The sequence below is a fragment of the Xyrauchen texanus genome, chromosome 19, assembly GCF_025860055.1.
Source record: "Xyrauchen texanus isolate HMW12.3.18 chromosome 19, RBS_HiC_50CHRs, whole genome shotgun sequence".
Classification (NCBI taxonomy): domain Eukaryota; kingdom Metazoa; phylum Chordata; class Actinopteri; order Cypriniformes; family Catostomidae; genus Xyrauchen; species Xyrauchen texanus.
Window position 1 is genome coordinate 15,653,036 of NC_068294.1, and position 22,362 is coordinate 15,675,397.

Genomic DNA, 22,362 nt, shown 5'->3' on the forward strand with positions numbered 1-22,362 from the left:
GTTTGGAATTAAGGCCAAACAGTTCAATCTTCATTTCATCAGACCAGAGAATCTTGTTTCTCACAGTCTGAGAGTCCTTTAGGTCTTTTTTTATGTGTCTTGCAGAGGAGAGGCTTCTGTCTCGCCATTCTGCCATAAAGCCCAGATCGGTGGAGTGTTGCAGTGATGGTTGTCCTTCAAGTTTCTCCCATCTCCACACATGATCTCTGGAGCTCAACCAGAGTGACCATCGGGTTCTTGGTCACCTCTAGTACCAAGGCCCTTCTCCCCCGAATGCTCAGTTTGCCCAGCTCTGGAAGAGTCCTGGTTGTCCCAAACTTCTTCCATTTAAGATTTATGGAAGCAACTATGCTCTTGGGAACCTTCAATGCAGACACACTTTTTTTGTAGCCTTCCTCAGATCTGTGCCTTGACACTATCCTGTCTCTGAGCTCTACAGGCAGTTCCTTTGACCTCATGGATTGATTTTTGCTCTGATCTGCATTTTACCTTATATAGAGACCTTATATAGGCAGGTGTGTGCCTTACCAAATCATGTCCAATCAAATTAATTTACCACAGATGGACTCCAATCAAAGTGTAGAAACGTCTCAAAGATGATCCAGAGAAATGGGATGCACCTGAGCTACATATCAAGTGTCATGGCAAAGGGTCTGCATACTTATGTCAATGTGATTTTTCAAGTTATCAAAAAAATGTTTTTTGCTTTGTCATTATGGGGTATGGAGTGTAGATTGATGTGGAAAAAATTATTATGACCCAAATCATTATCAAGGGACAAAGATTATTATTCTAGCCTGCATATAGTCTATGTATTTTCAGTTCCAAGTATGACTTTTTTCAAGCTTTTTTCTTCAAGGCTACTGTACATACAGAGAAATTGCATAATAATCTATAATAGTTCAGTTTACGCAAATAAACCTGCAAACTCAACGTCACTCTTTTTGAAGTACAAAAACCTTTGTAAAGTTTGCGTGTATGGTGACTAGTTCCACAACTTCGTTCACACTTCATGTCCTACCCTTGACCGGCCTCTTGTGGTCTCCCAATGCTATTATGCCAGACATTTTATTAAACAGAAGGCAAACTACCAGTAAAACATGCAACTTAGGCTTCTAATTTAAATGTCGACTAGTGTTAATATATCGATGCCACAAAAAAGTATTTATAAAATAATGTGCCGATAAATAATCAATATTTAGATATTTTATGACATGCCTACTGTCATTATGCTATTCTCATTACCGCGATATAAAAAAAATAAAATACATTCTTTCAATTGTGAAGCATTTATACACCATAGTAGTATGCCCATTTTTCGCTGAATATAATAATAATAATTTAAAAAAAAAACACTGTACAACAGTGTCCTGTTTATGTCTATGGCAGAAATAGTAATGGTAGTATATCATTCTGAACCCAGGTTTTATGAAAATCACCCTATTACATACATACATCTACCGGGACTGTTACCATTGCCTGTGGCACAACTTGCCTTAAAGAGACATTGGTCAAACCAGAGCCACATTTTTCTGTCAAAAAAGGCTTAATTGTAGCACTTAACTTTTCTATGCCTTGTGGTCATTTCAGACCTCAGATGTTGTTAAAATATTATGGAATCAGTGCTAACTGGGCAACTCTCATCTCTGCTCTTGAAATAAAGTTGTGCATAATCTTTGCATACTGCTTTTCCACGAATAACAAGCACCTCGGCCAAGCGGAGGTCCAGTAAAATCCCTTCCCCTCTAAGCGGGTACGTTTTCAAACCTCTGCACAGCTGCTCAGTGGACAAAATGGGCTGATTCAGGATCAGTGTTGGTTTACACTACACTCAGTTAGGATCTGTTTTTCTGACCACAGCTTTTCACATGAGGCCTGTTTAAAAGCCACATTCCTTGTTGTGCAGCGGTCCAGTTAATAGACGACGCCACATCACAGGGAGATGGGAGGGGGACCCAGGTCTGTTTCAGATCTGGTGGAGGTGGGCGGACAGATTAGCGGGTCAGGGACACGTTTGTCGTGTCAGCTTTTTGGAGGAGAAAGAAACCAAACAACTTGTACCTGTGCGACAGCCAGTCAGGAAGGGATGTGTTTGTTTGAGTGTAAGAGAGAGTCTGGGGAAGGATTGTGCATATTTTTGATCATTTAAATTAGGGAGAGCAACACCCCACTGGTAAATGTCAATATGTTAGAAAAAATAAGATAACCTAATGCACCTTTTCTTTCAAATTGAAAACTTATTTACATGATGACTAAAGAGAACTTAAAGATAAATGTATTAACATGATGTGTCAGAAAATGATAAACAAGTAGGAGCCCTGGCCTTGCGGTAAGTGCTATGCTCTGAGATGTTGAGCCGTGGTTTATGTGGGCAACAAGCTCTATTCAGAGTTCTGTCAACTCCTTTTCTTCCCCGCTTCCACATTGTTTCCTGTCTTCTCTCTACTATCACCATCAGTACAATTATATGACACTACCCATCAAAAAATTCACTCAAACATTTGAAGTGTTAAAATTATGAGGTGACCAAATATCAGAACTATCTTATATTTTAGCTTCTTCAATGTAGTCACCCTTTTTCTAGATCCACTGTTTTAAAACTGGGGTGCACGATTCCCAAGAGGATCGCCAGAGCATGTCATCGGAGGTGTGGAGAATGATGATAAATCCACCAAGTAAAATCAAAACATAAATAAATACAGTAAAAATGTATTGAGATGATCATTGAAAATGAAACATTTAATAGAGCAGCTTTATAAACTGTACTTTTGTGACATTATATTACTGTTAAATGTTTATAGCACATGCATGTCGTGCGAGAGAGATCCATGTTCCAGTTGAGCAAGCGTGAAACTACGCTGCTCTCGTGAAATCTCCCTGCTCTCCCTCAGAGAGTGCATGTGCACGAAAATATGGGAACAAAAATCACATCATGCTCATTATTACCAGTTCAACATGATACCGGGTTGACATGTCTTCATGTACTTGTGACAAGTCTAGTTTAACAGATTGAAACTTGCTCATGTGATGTGAGTTTATCACAAATATAGGCTAAAAAAGCCAAGTATTCCCATAGCATTTTTAATAAAAACAATGCAAAATACGTTTCATATTATAAACAGAAATATTTATAGCCGTTAATCATGCTCTAGAGTATAACACATTGCCCACTGACTGAATTTAAGGTTACTGATTGGTGAATTGCTCTAATGCCTGAAATATGATGAATTTTGGTAATGTAACACTGTAGGAAAATACTAAGGATGCGCCGATATTAAACTTTTTGGCCGATGCCGATACCGATTTTAACAAAAACCTATAGGTTGATACGATACCGATATTTTGCAACTTCCCTTATTTTGTCAAGAGATCACTGTTTTGCTTAGGAATGCTTTAAAAATGTACAAAGAGCTTTTTCACTTGTCTAACAATAAATATTTTCCATTGAACATTGAATGTGTTGAAGACATGAAAGGCCAACATTTTAAAGAGCGCCAAAGTGAAAGATACATTCAAGATAAAAAGTTAAAATCAAAACAAAACAAAACGAAATATGATACAATGATGACTGATATAAAAAAAAAACATTATTTAATACTTAATACATAAAACATTTATGCACCTATATTTTTGCAGTTTAAATGCAGCCTTATAAGGTTTAGTAATTGAACATGGCTATATTGTAATTTCAATCATAATTCAATCAATCATGCAGCAATAATGGATATCATACTTACACTGCCTGGCCAAATAAAAAGTTGCCATTTGGATTTAAATAAGCTCATACTGATTGGATCATTATTGCATTAATTAATATGTTTCAGCTGGCAACAATTCTTTTAACCCTAACTGATGCAGTGTGTAACTTAAACCACCATGTCGTAAGACGTATCCTGGGGTCGTGGAAAAGATGTTACTGTGTTTCAGAAGGGGCAAATTAATGGCATGCATCAAGCAAAGAAAACAACAAAGGAGATTGCTGAAATCACTGGAACTGGGCTAAGAATGCATTATTAAAACCTGGAAGGATAGTGGTGAACCGTCAGCTTTGTGGAAGAAATGTGGTCGGAAAAAAATCTTGAATGATCGCTTGATGTCACACCATAAATAAAATAAATTAAAAAAAGACAGTAGAACTCACAGCTATCTTTAATATTGAAAGTGAGAGCATTTCCACAAACAATGCGATGAGAACTTACAGAATTGGTTTTTAATTACCGTTTAAAACTTTGAAAAACCCTGGACTACACTACAGTTCTGCACATTCTGGGCATTCTCTCAACAAATCTAATCCAATGCAATTAAATATCTACATAGATTGCTTTTTAAAGAGTATTAAAGAAGTTCCCATTCACGCTGGACACTTGTTGGCTGCTTGTTCTTCACCATTTACTCATCCCTTAATGAGCAAAAGTAAATAAAATTGCCATATAAGAACTTCGATAAAAAGGTTAAGAGGATCATAAATTCAGTCAGTTGTGCCCAGACTTTTGATTAGTAATGTATATATACAAACAATGTAATGTCTGTTCTTTGATCTACACTCACCTATGTTGATAGCGGTCTCCTGCTTGTCTCCAGTGAGAATCCAGATCTTAATGTCGGCTTTCATGAGGGTCTCAATGGTTTCTGGGACCTTGTCTTGCAGTTTGTCTTCAATGGCTGTGGCCCCTAGCAGCTGCAGGTTCTGCAGAGAGAGAGAGAGAATGACATAAAACATCAGTTTCACTCATAAACCCATAAATAAAGCTCATCTTTTCTCTGGTGAATTATGTTCCTAAACATAATTTCGCAAGTGATACTGTGACAAGAGGCCACTGAGTGATACTGTGTGAGAAACATGAAACTAGCACTACAGGTATGTTAGAAATAGCTTGTCTTGGATATTGGTCAATATACAGTTATGCAGTAATTATACAAATGTATTTGACTGCAAAATGCCATGATTGACCAGAATGAGGTTTTAAATTACAGCTGGGGGAGAAGAATTACACTTCCATTTACAAAAATATCATACGAATACACCTCGAATTACATTTACACGTGAACATATACTATATATATCAGGTGTGAGGCTACATAAGGGCCAGAGCGGCACTGGTCCACCAAATCAAAACTGCAGGAATATAAGAATGGTTTGCAAATAAAAAGAAACTGCATTTTGTCGCATCCAAAATATCTCACATGCAAGATAATCGTCATATTCCAGCTATAAATATAGTTAGAAACATTTGTTTTTCGATCTGTAAGAAGTCTTGAAGTGGCAAATGACAAGAAACTGCATTAGACACAAATACATGCGCCTGAAGCACACTTGATTATATTTTGAAAAACAAACAGAAAAGTCGTTAATGCGTGTCTCTGATTTGCTGTGTGTTTAGAGTTTTATTGGTGCTCACGTGTGCAGCGCTAGCACGTCTCACGGAGCACGCGCATATGACGGGTTCTCACTATTTCTTCCCTGTTTGTAATCTGGGAACAATTTGCAGGTATAGTGACATCTATGTGAATGCTGAATATGATTTCAGACCATCTCAGGATGTAATGACATTGGGATGACAGAATTGAGGTCCTCACTGTTTCACCAAGGTCCACTCATTTGGATACTTCTGGCCTCACCCCTTGTATATATTACACATGAAACTGAACATGGAAAATGTTAAATGTGTGTTGAGTTGTATCGTTCATTCCTGCAGGTGGTTTTCTATGGTCAGCTGGCTATCCTTACTGTTAGATGCAAATGCAGGACCAGAGAGGCATTTGAGAAAATGCCACTCATGCTTGGATCACAAAAACTTAGTTATGTGTGTATATGAGAAAGAGAAGGAGATCGAGAGGGGTGCATGGCCTATTAATGTGTTTTTCTCAGGAAGCCAAGTCTTTTCACCAGCCATGATCATATTTGGAGCGGACAGGATTTTGACAGGACCCTGGAGAGGAAAGTCAGCTGCACCAAAAGAAAGATTAAGGGAAAGCAAGTAAGAGGGGGAGAGAAGAGGAGAGAGGCAGAGAGCAAACGGTCTCATGTGAGCTGATCAGCATGATCAATGATACGTTTCAGGCAGGGGTTTGGCTATGTTGTGGCCTGTTCTTTGTATCATCCTCTGTATAGTGTTAGGATTCATTAAACCCACACAGAATCTATAGATTTTTTGGGGAACTGAGAGGGAAATCTGAGGAGTTCTATGGAATCCCTAGTGAAAAAGTAATATACCAAATTGTATTTAAAATACATTTATTTCATGATAAGTATACTACAAATACATTAACATATCTATAAACTAATTAAAAGTACCATGTAATTGCACTTATTTCACACATTCTTCAAATGCCCACAGAGAAACTTTGATCACTACAAATTAAGTGATAAAGTAGTATAGCTTTTACAAATGCAATTAGGGCAAGTATACATTAAGTAAAAAAATTGTGTACTTTAAGAAAGTTTTAATTTTCAGTTCACACAAATCGCTGCTCAAAAAAATATTTTTTTCAACAAAATGAAATGCTGTCTGTTACACCATCCATGATGAAACTACTGGAACACTGAATTGGTTCAACTGCTTAATTTGAATTAAGACAAATTTCCTTCTTGAACAAATAAACACAAAATCAGAGAATGTAAAATGGTTAATTTGATTTTTAACATTGTGCAAATCAGCATATGGTCATTCTATGACAGTCACACAAGTCAATTCATGCAAGTTATAACTATCTACATAAACATCCTATGTGTTAAAACTTAATAGGATTATAGTTCTTTCCAGAAATAAACTAACATCTGTTGATGTTTCTGCTTGAGGACTTGCTATTGGCTGTTGTGTTTGCATAATTAATGAGGTAGATCTGTGTAGGTTTTAGAGAATGTTTGGGGGTTTTATTAACTAGAATTTAAAAGTAATTTGGGTTATAGCTAATAGCTAAGTACAAAATTAGTAGTTCCAATTTAGCAGAATTAAGTATACCAATTTATAGCCTGCTAGCAATACACTTTAGTATACTGAAGCACCCACAAATAAAGTGTGCTTAAGTATACAATTTTTTCACTAGGGATGGATTTAATATATGGTGTTAAGTGGATCTGAGAACTCTACACTCTTATTGGTGACCAAAAGCGTCAAATTAGCCAAAATATTTAATAAATAAACAAACAAATAAACAAACATGCATGCATGGGGATGGGATTGATGACTTTCAGACTTTTGCTCAGAATGGAAATCAAGGATACTCCTCAGAAGCACCTAATTGCTAGAACATTAAGTGCCACTGCTGCCACATGCTGGTGAAAAGATGTTATTACTCATGTCAAATGAGAAGCTTTTATGTGAAAAGATTGATTAGCTCCATTTGCAGTGAAAAGTTGGCAGTGCTGCATGTCGGTGATTAACGATGGTGGTCGGCCATGTTTGAGCAACACTTCCAGAGCCCAGCTTTCCACAGGTCCACCACTGTGCTGTCCTCACCATTTGAGCCTAATCGTTTATACTTTACAGATGCAAGGAGTGCAGAGAAAACCCAGTCTGCATTGATCAGACTGAAGCTCTTAGTAACCATGGAACTGTTCTGAGACATGCCAAACTAAACGCCCTACAGGAGAAGACAGACCTGCTGTACAACCTGCAGTCTTGTCCTCAAATTTCCCTGCTACGATGTTGACTTTTAATCTCATCGCTTCTAAATGAATGCTCCATAGTAATTTATAGACAGGTAGTACACTTGTGAGGGCGAGTTTTGACGAAGTCCAATTTAACGAAAAGTGTATCTTAAAGGAATAGCTCACCCAAAAATTTTAATTCTCCCATTATTAACTCACCCTTATGCCATTAAAGATGTGTATGACTTTCTTTCTTCTGCAGAACACAAATTTAGATTTTTAAAATAAGAATAATAGAAGAAGCTCTATAGGTCCATACAATGCAAGTGAATGGGTGCCAAAATTTGTATGCTCCAAAAAGCAGTATAAAAGTCATCCATAAGACTCCAGTGGTGAAATCTATATCTTCAGAAGTGATATGATAGGTGTGGGTGAGAAAAAGATCAATATTTAAGTCCTTATTCTTCCCTGCCTAGAAGGGGGTGTATGCATGAAGAATGTGAATCACCAAACACACAAGAAGAATGTGAAAGTTAAAGTGGAGTTTGACTGAGCAGGGAGGATAATTTATATTGACTGTTTCTCACCCACACTGATCATATCACTTCAGAAAACATGGATGTAAGCACTGGAGTCAAATTGATTACTTTTATGCTGACCTATGTGATTTTTGGAGCTTCACAATTTTGGCCACCATTCACTTGCATTGTATAGACCAAAAGAGCAGAGATATTGTTCTAAAATCTTTGTTTGTGTTCAGCAGAAGAAAGAAAGTAATGCTTATCCGGGATGGCATAAGGGTGAGTAAACGATGAGAGAATTTTCATTTTTTTGGGTGAACTATTCCTTTAAGTCTGCCTGTTTTACATATACAAATTATGTTTTGTACATGTAGGTATTGTTCTCCTTCATTTACACTGACCATTTCGTCTTATTGTCTATTCATAGCAATACAAATGTTAAACTGTTGTATGAGATGTTATGGGCCGTTCAGACTGAATGCACTCTTGTGCTAAAAAAAGCTAGACACAGCACAATGAATGGAGCAGAATGCATGTGTCTGAAGACACATTTTTACCAGTTGAAAGTTAACACTTCTAGATATGCAAGATTGATTTCAGAACATTTCAATACACAACAAAACACGACAAGTACACGTTGCATTTGCAAATGTGGATATTAGCGTAAACTAGCTTCTTCTAAGGCCAGTTTTCTATTTCAGGTTAACTAATGTCATGGCGGAGCAAAATTATAATAAATACAGTAGCACACTCTAATCAACTTATTTATGGCTAGCTTCCAGAATAGTAACACATTTAATCTGATGGCACAGACATTTTAAGATATTGTCCTCTTGAGTACTGGGATTTGTTACTGCCACTTTAAGTAAGCAAACAGCAAACTTTAATCTGCAAGCTTGCAATTCATCCAATATGTGTTTGTTTTCTTGTGTAGAGGATGTTTCTGTTGTCTGGGGGATATAAATTCTCAGAAACTCACCTTTTCAATCAGTTCATAGCTTTCCTCCAGCTTGAGTGCTCTGTTCTGAAGCGATGTTGAGGCGCGTTGATGTATCTCCAGCCACTGCTGGTATGATGATTCTGATATGTCCGCCACAGCAAAACACAGTGTGCGCAGACCTACAGAAACATATGTACAAAAATACACAAGCTTCTCAGATATGCTAATTCACAACATCTTCCATTGTTCAAAAAATCCTTTTCATCTAATGTGCCCCAAGAAGCAAGCCCTTTTTTTGTTTTTAGACCATTGCTAATACAACTGGTTGGATGTTCACCTCTCAAAATTAATTATTCATACACAAAGCTACAGAGTATAATTACTGTTCTAATATCATTACCAAAAATATATAGATTGGTATGGATGGATGGATGGAAGAATGGATGGCATGACAAAGCCATGGATGGATGGAAGAATGGATGGCATGACAAAGCCATGGATGGATGGAAGAATGGATGGCATGACAAAGCCATGGATGGATGGATGGCTTGACAAAGCCATGAATGGATGGAAGAATGGATGGCATGACAAAGCCATGGATGGATGAATGAATGGATGGATGGATGGCTTGACAAAGCCATGGATGGATGGATGGATGGCTTGACAAAGCCATGGATGGATGGATGAATGGACGGATGGCTTGACAAAGCCATGGATGGATGGATGAATGGATGGATGGATGAATGGACGGATGGCTTGACAAAGCCATGGATGGATGGATGAACGGACGGATGGCTTGACAAAGCCATGGATGGATGGATGGACGGACGAACGGACGGATGGCTTGACAAAGCCATGGATGGATGGACGGACGGGTGGCTTGACAAAGCCATGGATGGATGGATGGATGGACGGACGAAAGGACGGATGGCTTGACAAAGCCATGGATGGATGGATGGACGGATGAACGGACGGATGGCTTGACAAAGCCATGGATGGATGGATGGACGGACAAATGGACAGATGGCTTGACAAAGCCATGGATGGATGGATGGATGGACGGACGGATGGCTTGACAAAGCCATGGATGGATGGATGGACGGACGGATGGCTTGACAAAGCCATGGATGGATGGATGGATGGACGGACGGATGGAAGGCTTGACAAAGTCATGGATGGATGGATGGATGGACGGACGGATGGATGGCTTGACAAAGCCATGGATGGATGGATGAACGGATGGATGGCTTGACAAAGCCATGGATGGATGGATGGATGGATGGCTTGACAAAGCCATGGATGGATGGACGGATGGCTTGACAAAGCCATGGATGGATGGACGGATGGATGGCTTGACAAAGCCATGGAAGGATGGACGGATGGATGGTTTGACAAAGCCATGGATGGATGGATGGATGGATGGATGGATGGACGGCTTGACAAAGCCATGGATGGATGGACGGATGGATGGTTGTCAAGCCATCATAATTGTTTTTCAATGTTCCCTTGGTTGGCCAAACTGATTGTCCCATCCTAACCTCACACCATGGGTTAAGCCAGTGATGCTGTGTTGAGCCGGTGGGCTCAAACAAATAGAACAATCTATTTTCTGATGGCACCTCAGAGTCACAGTATTACACTTTTCAGCGGAATCAACCTACAAATGTTTTACCTATAGTATTCTCTGCATATTAAGGAAGAATACGAGAATGAGAGATGAGTATTATAACACAAATAAAATTACACAAATTACTAGTGTTACCAGTATATCTTAACTCCACCACTAGGGGACAGTATATACATTAAAGATTGAAGTTGGTGTACCAAACATTCATACTGCAGCATCACAGTTCATTCAAGCTCAAGCACACACTGTTCATTCCAGCCTACCCTGAGATTCAGCTCTCATTGTTCTAGTGGAAAAGTCTTGCTATGATAGGATCTGGCAACACGCCATCCACACCGAGAGTGATTTGATTTGATTATGGGTGCAGAACAGACTAATAATCGATTGTAGTTGTACAGAACAGTGAACGCAGATACTAGGGGTGTGTGTGTCCTCACCCTCAGTGGCAAACTGTTCCAGGTGTTTAAGGGTGATGTCCTTGTATCTGGAGCTGTCAGCTAATCGCTCACAGATCACAGTGTCCTGTGAAACAAAAACATGGGGTGTAATTATCTTACTCTGCATTTTATAGACAGCACAGTGGAAAAGAGGGCGTTAACATATGTCTGACTAATTCAACATTCATTCTCTCACCTTCATGAATACATTGATTTATAGACACATTTTGCATTTCATCCAGTTTTGATGCATATGGGAGAAAAGAATCACCTTTTTGCCATAATTTTCTATCTGAGCAATTAGGAAAGCTGTCAGCACTCTCTTATCACATACACTGATGTTTCACACATGCACACACACTGAGATCAAGATTATATAGTACTGACACTAATAACAGACATATGTGAAGGTTTTGCCTCCATTGTTGGAATTAATGGAGTTCCCTTAAGGATAAAAAAACCTGAAAATCACCTACAGTGTAGAGCCAGCAATCCTTTCTCACAAGGACAACTTCTTTACAAACAATTAATATCTTAATGAAATTGTGTAAGGATTATCTTACACATGAAATTAAAAATTTCATGAGCTTGGTATCAAAAACAATAGAATAGTTCAATGGAAACTCTCCGCCATAATAGAAAAACAAACATGTGTGTTTGTCTGGTTGTTCACTGTGCTGCTAGAGAACACTCGAAAGCATGAATGTCTGACTGCTCTGTTGCCATAGCAACAGACAAATACTCACAGCTCCTTTGCAATAAAGGCGGATCTTTCCTGATGGAGTGCGCATGATGACTGACATCCGTTTTCTTGTGCTGTTGGGGGGTGCAGGGTTAGACACAGAACAACACCATCAGCCATCATCATCCCTATCATAATCATCAACAACATCATCATCATTACTAAAAGGAAAGATGGTGCAATAATACAGCAATGCTATCATGGTGCTTTTTTCTTTTTGACACAATAAATGGACATGGAGATAAACAAATGAAAACAGAAATGAAAATATGAAAGAAAATGCTGCTTGTGCTGTAACACAATTTACCTTGTGAATTCCAAAACATGCAGCAATTCATATTTCTCCTCCACTCCAAGCTGAGAGAGAGAGAGAGAGAGAGAGAGAGAGAGAGAGAGAGAAATAAAGTTTTAATTGCTTTTTCTGGACCCAAGTGTCTTACAGAGGTCCGTAAGTGAGTACTGGTTTGGTGGGAGCTGTCTTCCATTGAAAAGCCAAAATTAGAGTGTTATAGCCAGGGGAATGCAAGACGACTCGCCATCTTCCCCTGGTGCTACCTTCAAATTAAGCAATTACAGCAGCAAAGTGTGACTTCTTGCTTCCAGGTCTTACAAAACAGCAGTGCTTTGTGTCACTGATTACATTTTCTCTAATCTTCACTCAGTAAGTTTCTATTAAGTGCCCGATGCAGATATCTGCAGCACATCAGCTGGATCTCTGCCTATTCCCTCCAGTGCTGCAAAAAAATCTCATGTTTTTTACTGTTCAACTAAAGAAAGAGTGAAAAACAGAGGTTGGGGGTGGGGGCACTGCATGCTTCTGCAACTGCATCACATCATCACATGTTCTTTAGTGCTTTCCCATTGAGACAGTGTGCAGGGTTTGAAAGTTGCATCCAAAACTGTGAAATACAGCTGCTAAAGTGTCACTCCTTAAACCATCAATTTCAAACCCACATGAACGACTGAATTTATTAAAGCCAACCTTTAAGGATCTAATACAACAATGTTTCCTACAGACATATGGTTCTGCAACACAATTGGTTTTTTTTGTAACATACAGTATATTGATTCTTATTAAAATACTATTACAACAAAACTCTTTGTTGAATGTGTATCTTTAGCTACATACCATCATATAAAAATCCAGACAGTGCAATCAGAGTGAGTCAGATGTTAATTCATTAACCACTTTTACTTTTTTTATGTTAATAAAATGCGTTGTTGTTGTTTTTTTTTTTCAGTAGGTCTAACTAATAAAATTATGATTATTAACAATGTATTTTCATTTTGATTTTCAGGAAGATAACTTATAACTAATATTTATGAAGCAACAGTTTTTATTTATTGAAAAAGGCTGACATTCAAGCATTTTTTCTGTATATCAATTCATGATCTAACCAAGCAATAACTTCAATGCTGCCATTCATTACATTGTTAATTTTGATTGCCTTCTACACATCAAAACGTAAAAAAAGACCATACAAATGCTAATCATAATAACTCCCTTTCTTCTCACTAAACTATGGTGCCAAATGAGTCTCTTTGCACCTCCTGGCGGTAATTTTGAGAACGAGTCTCGTGTGTGAGAATTTAAAGATTTACCGCCGCGTTAATCTCTGTGATAGCAAGAGTCATTATGGTTGGATACCATTTCTGCGTGCATCCAGCGAAGTCAACGTAACAGAAAGGCATGTTATCATCTATTTATTGCCTTTATAATATTTTGTGGTCACCAGTTTTTTTTTTATCTCATCATCTTCAAATCAGACAGCAATTTTTATTTTGCTGTGGTGCAGATCAGAAAATATTTATTAAAGATTGTGAAAGGGTTATTTATTTTAGACTATAAGAATGTTTGGTATTCAGTCACTCAGTGGACATAATGCATTCATTACAGGTCTACAATGATTTACTCTGTATCATACATTATGATAAGGAAATAACGGATCTGTTGATGTGGAACAGCACCATACAAATTGCCTGTAATAGTTCTCCAGAGTGTAAAGTGCGAGCGAGCTATGCAGCATGACAGAGGGTGAGTCATGCTCCCAATGCAATTCATCTATTCCCAGGACGTCTCTACTTACAGACTCCACAATAACACAGTCTGGAGTTCTCCCAGAGAACACGAAGCCCAGGTTCTGTGCAGCTCGTACCAGAGCACCTTCATCTGTGGAACAAGAGAGCATGTGGTCAGGGCAAGCGTCTGCCAAATGACTACTATTCCTTGCAAGACTGAGCTTGTTGTTTTCTTTCAACCTCTGATAACTCTGAAACCAATGCTTAAAGACCACATGAAATTGCTTGATGAGCTCAGTTTGGGCAGGACATGTTTAATGGATCATCCTATTAATTTTATAAAAGCCAAAAAGATGTAGCTTTGTCACAGCAGTATTATGGGGATGGACATTCTAGTGAGCATTTGATAGAACAAAAATCTGTTGATTTTTTCAACTTTTAGGAGTGCACTAACTTATAGATGTCTTTAAAAGACCAATCTTGTGTCAATCTTTTCATTTCTCTCTAAAGTGGGCAGGTCTGGACGGGGAAGAGAAATCGGGCAGGGAATTTACATGGCAACTGGCCCTAAACTTGTTGGTTTTGCTCGCTGTCCTATTCGCGGGGCCGTTTTGTGGTCCGTTCTGGAAATTAAGAGTACAGAGTAGCTGCCCCCCGCCATATATATATATATATATATATATATACACATACACTCACCTAAAGGATTATTAGGAACACCTGTTCAATTTCTCATTAATGCAATTATCTAATCAACCAATCACATGGCAGTTGCTTCAATGCATTTAGGGGTGTGGTCCTGGTCAAGACAATCTCCTGAACTCCAAACTGAATGTCAGAATGGGAAAGAAAGGTGATTTAAGCAATTTTGAGCGTGGCATGGTTGTTGGTGCCAGACGGGCCGGTCTGAGTATTTCACAATCTGCTCAGTTACTGGGATTTTCACGCACAACCATTTCTAGGATTTACAAAGAATGGTGTGAAAATGGAAAAACATCCAGTATGCGGCAGTCCTGTGGGAGAAAATGCCTTGTTGATGCTAGAGGTCAGAGGAGAATGGGCCGACTGATTCAAGCTGATAGAAGAGCAACTTTGCCTGAAATAACCACTCGTTACAACCGAGGTATGCAGCAAAGCATTTGTGAAGCCACAACACGCACAACCTTGAGGCGGATGGGCTACAACAGCAGAAGACCCCACCGGGTACCACTCATCTCCACTACAAATAGGAAAAAGAGGCTACAATTTGAAAGAGCTCACCAAAATTGGACAGTTGAAGACTGGAAAAATGTTGCCTGGTCTGATGAGTCTCGATTTCTGTTGAGACATTCAGATGGTAGAGTCAGAATTTGGCGTAAACAGAATGAGAACATGGATCCATCATGCCTTGTTACCACTGTGCAGGCTGGTGGAGGTGGTGTAATGTGTGGAGGATGTTTTCTTGGCACACTTTAGGCCCCTTAGTGCCAATTGGGCATCGTTTAAATGCCACGGCCTACCTGAGCATTGTTTCTGACCATGTCCATCCCTTTATCGCCACCATGTACCCATCCTCTGATGGCTACTTCCAGCAGGATAATGCACCATGTCACAAAGCTCGAATCATTTCAAATTGGTTTCTTGAACATGACAATGAGTTCACTGTACTAAAATGGCCCCCACAGTCACCAGATCTCAACCCAATAGAGCATCTTTGGGATGTGGTGGAACGGGAGCTTCGTGCCCTGGATGTGCATCCCATAAATCTCCATCAACTGCAAGATGCTATCCTATCAATATGGGCCAACATTTCTAAAGAATGCTTTCAGCACCTTGTTGAATCAATGCCACGTAGAATTAAGGCAGTTCTGAAGGTGAAAGGGGGTCAAACACAGTATTAGTATGGTGTTCCTAATAATCCTTTAGGTGAGTATATACATATATATATATATATATATATATATATATATATATATATATATATATATAAAGCCTACATATATAGTATCAAAGTGGGTGGTAAAAAATCTAAGTGGCTGGGCATTCACCCGCCACTATGGATGGTGGGTAAAAAAGTTAATTTCAGACCCTGCTATCATCTATTGTGTACTTGCTTTATCCCATCTTTTACATTAAAAAACCCCTTGCAGTGTCACAACTCAAAAACTTGGGTATCAGTGAGTAAATATTATTTCTCTTTGTAATTTTTGTGCACCAAACTCCTAATTACGATATTTCAGAATAGCGATAGTTCACATATGAATATTATAGTTCTGGTTTAATGTAAGCAGCTGACCTGGAGATGCAGCCTGGTAGGTGATTCTGTCCTCAGTGCGTTCAGGAACAGCAGTGTGACATATTGCCATCATGGTCATGAACTCTATAATGACAGGAGTGGTGGGCTGCAGAGAACAAGAGCAGAAGACAGAAAGTGGAATGCAGTAATTTAAGGGCACTTGGAACAGCAAAGAAACAAATGAACAGTGAAAGGGTTGCTTCTAATGCACAATAATTAAAATAAAAATCAATTACAGTCTACTTGTTTTAAATCATGTGTTTGGGAAGGTTTTGCCAGTATAGTACATCAAGTAAAACTAGTCAACTGGCAAGCACAGCCATTTATTTTGTATTAGTGGTGCTAATACAAACTATTACTAATACTTAAAGTTGAAGCTTGTAACTTTCTCAATTTTAAAAACCTTTCCCCTATCCCATCTTAATATGCATGGCAACTATAAGTAATCCACTCGTAGGTTGATTTCCTAGAACACTTAAAACACTGTGGGACTAGAGATATTATCTAGTGACCGGAATGTCATAGAGACTTGGGTTGGCTGATTTGAATTGGGCTATTAAGAAACACACTTGTAACCACCTAGAAATGGCTAGCAACTACCTAGCATTGCCCTGGCAACCACCACACCATAGCACCGTAATGGCAAGTTTTGCACAAGCAAAGACCACTCACATTGAAATCTAGTTGAGACATAAAATCTTTACAGCTCAAATGACAACATCCACCAAAAGCGTATATTCAGTGTCTCTTAGTCAGTGAATCTGCTCATGATTAGTGATTTTAGAAAGCACTGTTCTGGGCCTTTTGTCCTTCAATAGACAGTCTGCATGGTGAACTAATTAAGATATTAATTTGCTTTATCACATCACTAGCTTTAAATATGCAACTTAGCTGGCTAACGAATGCATAAACATGACCAGCTGGATTTAAACTAATGCAAATAGATGTTAATAGATGGTAACAATCGTGAAATTTTATCATTTGGGTAGGACTTGTGTGTATTTTATTCACATTGTTCTAACCGCTTGTTTGATAACATACTGCCGTTCTCTACTAATGCAGCATCTAGTCAGCAAATTAATTACTTTATAATGATATGACAACATGTACTTTAGTGTACTGTATACATAACTTTTCGTTGTTGATGTTTTAAGTTTGCATCTCAAGTGTTCCGCTCCATGCAGAGTGTAGTCTCACGTGTCAAAACAAACACCACAGGGCCTCTAGAGGCCGCTTTCATACAATATAATGACAGCGGACCCTTTCCAGCCACTCCAGCACCGGACGCAACAGGGGAAAAACTAACGGTGTGGTTTGCCGATACCCGAGAGTTCCAGAAATCAAACACTCACATGTCCAACAGCTTTAAAAATCTTTATTTTGTTACTGTTAATTACATTAAGAAGTTTGAAGCTTAATAAGCAGGCACAAACACATCAAAATGTATCAAACCAATAACCTTACAATTACAAACTATAAGAGTAATTAATGTAGACTGCTATCAAGGGCAAGATTGATAAATTAGCACGTGTTTACCAAATATAAATCACAATAAAATATTAATTTTCTGCCTCCATAACTTCATATTTATTTGTGGTTTCATAAACAGTTGTTATTTGTTGACTGGCTGACTAATAAGAAATTAACATACAACGTTTCCATGGTAAGCGTAATTAAATGTAACTCCAGGACATTTTACAGACATTCATGCTGTCATACTACAGCGGTCATCACAGCAGTGTTTCTTTGTCATCATTAACAGTTAGTCTCTCTCTCTCTCTCTCTCTCTCTCTCTCTCTCAATTCAATTCAATTCAATTCAACTGAGCTTTATTGGCATGACTGTGTAAAATAGCACAATATTGCCAAAGCAATAGTAATATACAAACATATATGTAGATAAATAAAAGTGAACAATAAAAAAACAAAAAAAAAACATTTCCATATTATGCATAAATATATCACAATAAATAAAATAAATAAAATAAATAAATAAATAAAAAAAAATATATACAATAACAAAAATAAGTATAGAGAGCATTTTAATGGAACGGAGGGTTCAGCCCTTGTCCCTCATATGATGGCAGGAAGACACATACTGCGCTGCCAGCTGAACACACTCTTCTTTCTCTCCCAAAATATAACACAGTTTGTTTATGAGGCTCGCTTGTTGAAATTGAGGTACAATCTGTGCTATTTGTGTGAAATAGGCGTCTCTGATGTTTTTATACTTGCTGCACTCAGTGAGGAAGTGCAGCTCGTCCTCTACGGCCCCATCAGTGCAGTGTGGACACAGTCTGAGCTCTCTCTCTCTCCAACTCTGCCTGTGTCTGCCCGTCTCCACACACAGACTGTGGTCACTAATGCGATACTTTGTCAGGAGCTTTCTCTGACCATAATTACTGATTTCAGTCAGGTATGGTGCCAATTTATAATCGGACTTTATTTTGTTGAAATATTTTAATTTATTTAGTTGTGTGACCTTTATCTGCCAATCGTGTATGTATTCTTCTTTGGTTATTTTCCTATTTCTTTTACTTTTGAGTGTCTGAATTGAATTGATGAATTGAGTTGGTGTTTTTCCACTAAATGTAGCATGGGGTCGCTCTCTGTGTGTCCTGCCCTGTATCTGAGAGCGCAGTGATGGTAACTCTCTGTCTGCTGCGTCTGATAGATGGAACCAGAACTTCACGGCTCTCTTCTGGATTTCAGAGAGCAGAGGGAATCTGCCTAATTCTGCCCGGCAACCCAGGCTTGGAGCGTTTCTGTGAGTTCCCAGGATGTTCTTGCAGAACTCAAGGTGGAAAATTTCAGCGGGGTTTTGTCCCAGGATTCAGTAATTTAGTTTAAATTTGGGGCCCCAGATTTCACAGCCGTAAAGAAGGATGGGTTTTATGATGCTGTCAAAGATTTTCAGCCACAGTTTAATGGGTGGGTTAAATTTGAACAGGGGTTTTCTTATACTGTAATAAGCCCTACGTGCTTTATCAGTCAGATCTTTTATTGCAGTGTCAAATTTTCCAGAAGCTGAGATTGTCAGACCCAAATAATTATAACAGGTGACATGATTAAGAATTGTTCCCCCAAGTGTAAATTTGTATTTCTTGTCAGTAAGGCGAGGTTTTTTCTGAAAGATCATGATTTTAGACTTGAACATGTTGATGGGTAAGGCCCAGTCGCTGCTGTACTGGTCCAGAAGCGAGAGGCTGTGGTGCAGACCCTCTTCATGAGGAGACAGCATCAGAAGATCGTCAGCGTACAGGAGGCTTCTGATCTCTCTGTCCTCGAGGGTCAGACCGGTACAAGAGGACTTCTCCAGTGTTGATGCCAGTTCATTAATATAGATATTAAATAGAGTCGGGCTGAGGCTGCAGCCTTGACGGACTCCTTTAGTTTGGCTGAAATAATCAGTACGTTTGTCATTAATCTTAATCCCGCATTGGTTCCCATTGTATATGTCCTTTACGATGTCATATGTCCTTCCTCCTATTCCACTTTGGATTAGTTTTAGGAAAAGTCCATTATGCCATACCGAATCAAAGGCTTTTTTAAAATCAATGAAGCAGCCAAATATTTTCCCTTGTTTTGTTTGTTGGACGTGTTTTTGCATGAGTGTGTGGAGTGTGTAAATGTGATTTGATGTTCTCTGTTTAGGCATAAATCCAATTTGACAATTGTTAAGGATCTTGTGTTCTTGAATGAACTGAACTAATCTGTCATTGATGATGGAGCAGAAGAGTTTGCCCAGGTTGCTGCTCACTGTGATGCCCCTATAGTTATTTGGGTCGTACTTCTCACCCTGTTTAAAGATTGGTGTAATCAAATTTTCTTTCCATATCTCAGGAAAGTGTCCTGCTTTTAATAAAAGATTGAATAATTTGAGAATTGCATCTTTCAGTTTGGGGCTGCTGTGTTTCAGCATCTCATTTGATATTAAATCCACGCCACAGGATTTGTTAGTTTTTAGGGATTTCATCTTGTCTGTCAGTTCATTTAGTAATATGGGCTGGTCTAGATGGTTTAGCTGGTCTTTTACAGTGCGCTCCAAGGTATATAGTTGGGAGGTCAGATGTTTTTGGGTGAGGGTTAGTTCGTTTTGTGAATAGAGTTTTCCAAAATGTTCGGTCCAGATGTTTGGGTCATAGATGGGAATGTGTTTAGGTTCTTTTGATTTATCTAATTTACTCCATAATTCCCAAAAGAATTCTGATCTACTGCCTCCTCAATCTTATTAAGCTTTGCTTTCATGTGATCAGCTTTTTTCTGTATTAGAAGTGACTTGTATGTTTTGAGGGTTTGCTGATATTTGTCTCGTGTTTGTTGGTTTGCAGGGTCTCTGTGTTTTATATTTGATAATGATCTTAATTCTTTTCTTAATTTTTGGCACTCTTTATCAAACCAACCAACTTTAGCAATTTCTTTCTTACATCTATAATTTTTTTCTTTTTCTCAGGGCTTTTCTGACCACTGTAGAAAATATTTCGTTTAATTGATGAGTTGCTAAATTGATAGTTTTCTTCTCTTCACTAAATGAAGTAGACAGAAATGAATCTATCATGTTCTGGACCTGAGTGCTGTGGAGCTGGGCTTCATACTGGGCAGGACTGTCTTTACCCCATATAAACGTGGAGGGGAGGGGGTGCAGTTTAACCTTGGGAACTGAAGGCCAGAAATTCACGGATCTGTTCAGACTGAGGACTGTGTGGCTGTGGTCTGATAATGGCAGCTGTGGCATTACTGTGAAATAGTTGACTTTACTGTGGTCTACATCAGTGATGGCGTAATCTACTGCGCTGCTGCCGAGATGTGAGCAGTAGGTGAACCGACCCAGAGAATCTCCCTTTGTTCTGCCGTTAGCGATATACAGGCCCAGGCTTTTGCAGAGCTGCAGGACTTGTTTTCCGTGCCTGTTTATCGTGTTGTCATAATTCTGACGTGCCTTCAGTAAAGTGTTTCCGTTGATATATATGTGAGTTGTTAATATATTTGTCTCCATCTGTGGTAATGTAATCTGCTTCCTTCCCGTTCTAGCGTTCAGATCCCCATTAACAGAACCGATCCTAGAGCTTGAAAGTAAACGATCTCTGACTGTAGGGTTGGGAAGATGTCTTCATTATAATAAGGAGACTCGTATGGGGGTATGTGGCACACAGGTACAAGTCCTCATCTAAACACAGAAGCTCTTTTTGAAGTTTTAACCAAATATGTGTTTTCCCTTTTTTCACAGGCTGAATATAGTGCCACAAATGATCTTTAAACCAAACTATGATTCCTCCTGAATCTCTTCCGTTTTTAATACTAGGCTGTTTGATTGAAGGGATTCGTAGCTCTCTGTAGTTTGGAGGAGTGCAGATTTTGGAGTCTAAACAACACCATGTCTCAAGTAATATAATTATGTCTGAACTATATACAATATTTACAAAATCAGGGTTAGTAGTTTTCTCCCCAAAAGCAGAAGAGAACATCCCCTGAATGTTATAGCATGTTATTTTAAACGATGACATTGACGAATATTGGATTTACCAGAACAATGTATGAAATTCATGACCCAATCATGTTTTAAAATATAGATTAATCAATTAGAACGGTAATATAGAGGATATATAGAAGTATGATGAGTCGGTCAGTTTTACACATTGAATAAAAATAAAAATAAATTATAAAATAAAATAAAAAATAAAAATAAAAAAGTAATTAAGAAATAATGATCATTCTTGACAGACACACTATGAATATTTAAGCTAACATATTTTCACATATAATTTTCAGCATGTGTTTGATCTGGATCAGGTCAGTGGTGTCAGATCTACCTGTTCCTGCCACTACAGCGGCGTAGCTGTCCGTCTGTCTGACAGACTCGCGCTCAGGGTGTGTTTTCTGAGGGTGTTTCAGGGCTGACTCCTTGATGGTTTTTGCGAACAGTCTCATGCCCTCTCGATGGATGTGGATACGGTCATATAGATGCTCATGGGTGATGCGCTGATGGTTGGCTATTTGAACGTTCGGCATTGAAGCCCAGATGTTAGCTATCTCCGCGTTGATTGTGTTGATGATCCTTTGAGGGACGTCTCTGCGAGGTAGAAGGGTTGAGATGGTGACCTTGGCTCCGGGGTAGATCCTGCTGGCTGTTTTCACCACGGTGGACAGGGCTTTAGTGACGTCCACCCTTGCACCCTTGTTCCGGTTACTCTCTCTGCGTGTTGCATGTTGG

The 22,362-nt window shown here is 38.7% G+C and overlaps 1 protein-coding gene across 2 annotated transcripts in view; it reads right to left on the reverse strand.

The window, feature by feature from the left end:
* LOC127660235 (phospholipid-transporting ATPase IA) overlaps positions 1–22,362 on the reverse strand; it is a 199,093-nt gene that overhangs the window by 86,932 nt on the left and 89,799 nt on the right. For both annotated transcript variants that reach the window (XM_052150366.1, XM_052150365.1), the window contains 7 exons: positions 16,153–16,258; positions 13,946–14,028; positions 12,166–12,215; positions 11,863–11,932; positions 11,117–11,201; positions 9,092–9,231; positions 4,549–4,687 (listed from right to left, as the gene is read on the reverse strand). In XM_052150366.1, coding sequence (XP_052006326.1) covers positions 4,549–4,687; positions 9,092–9,231; positions 11,117–11,201; positions 11,863–11,932; positions 12,166–12,215; positions 13,946–14,028; positions 16,153–16,258 — 673 coding nt within the window. The remainder of the gene's footprint in view (positions 1–4,548; positions 4,688–9,091; positions 9,232–11,116; positions 11,202–11,862; positions 11,933–12,165; positions 12,216–13,945; positions 14,029–16,152; positions 16,259–22,362) is intronic.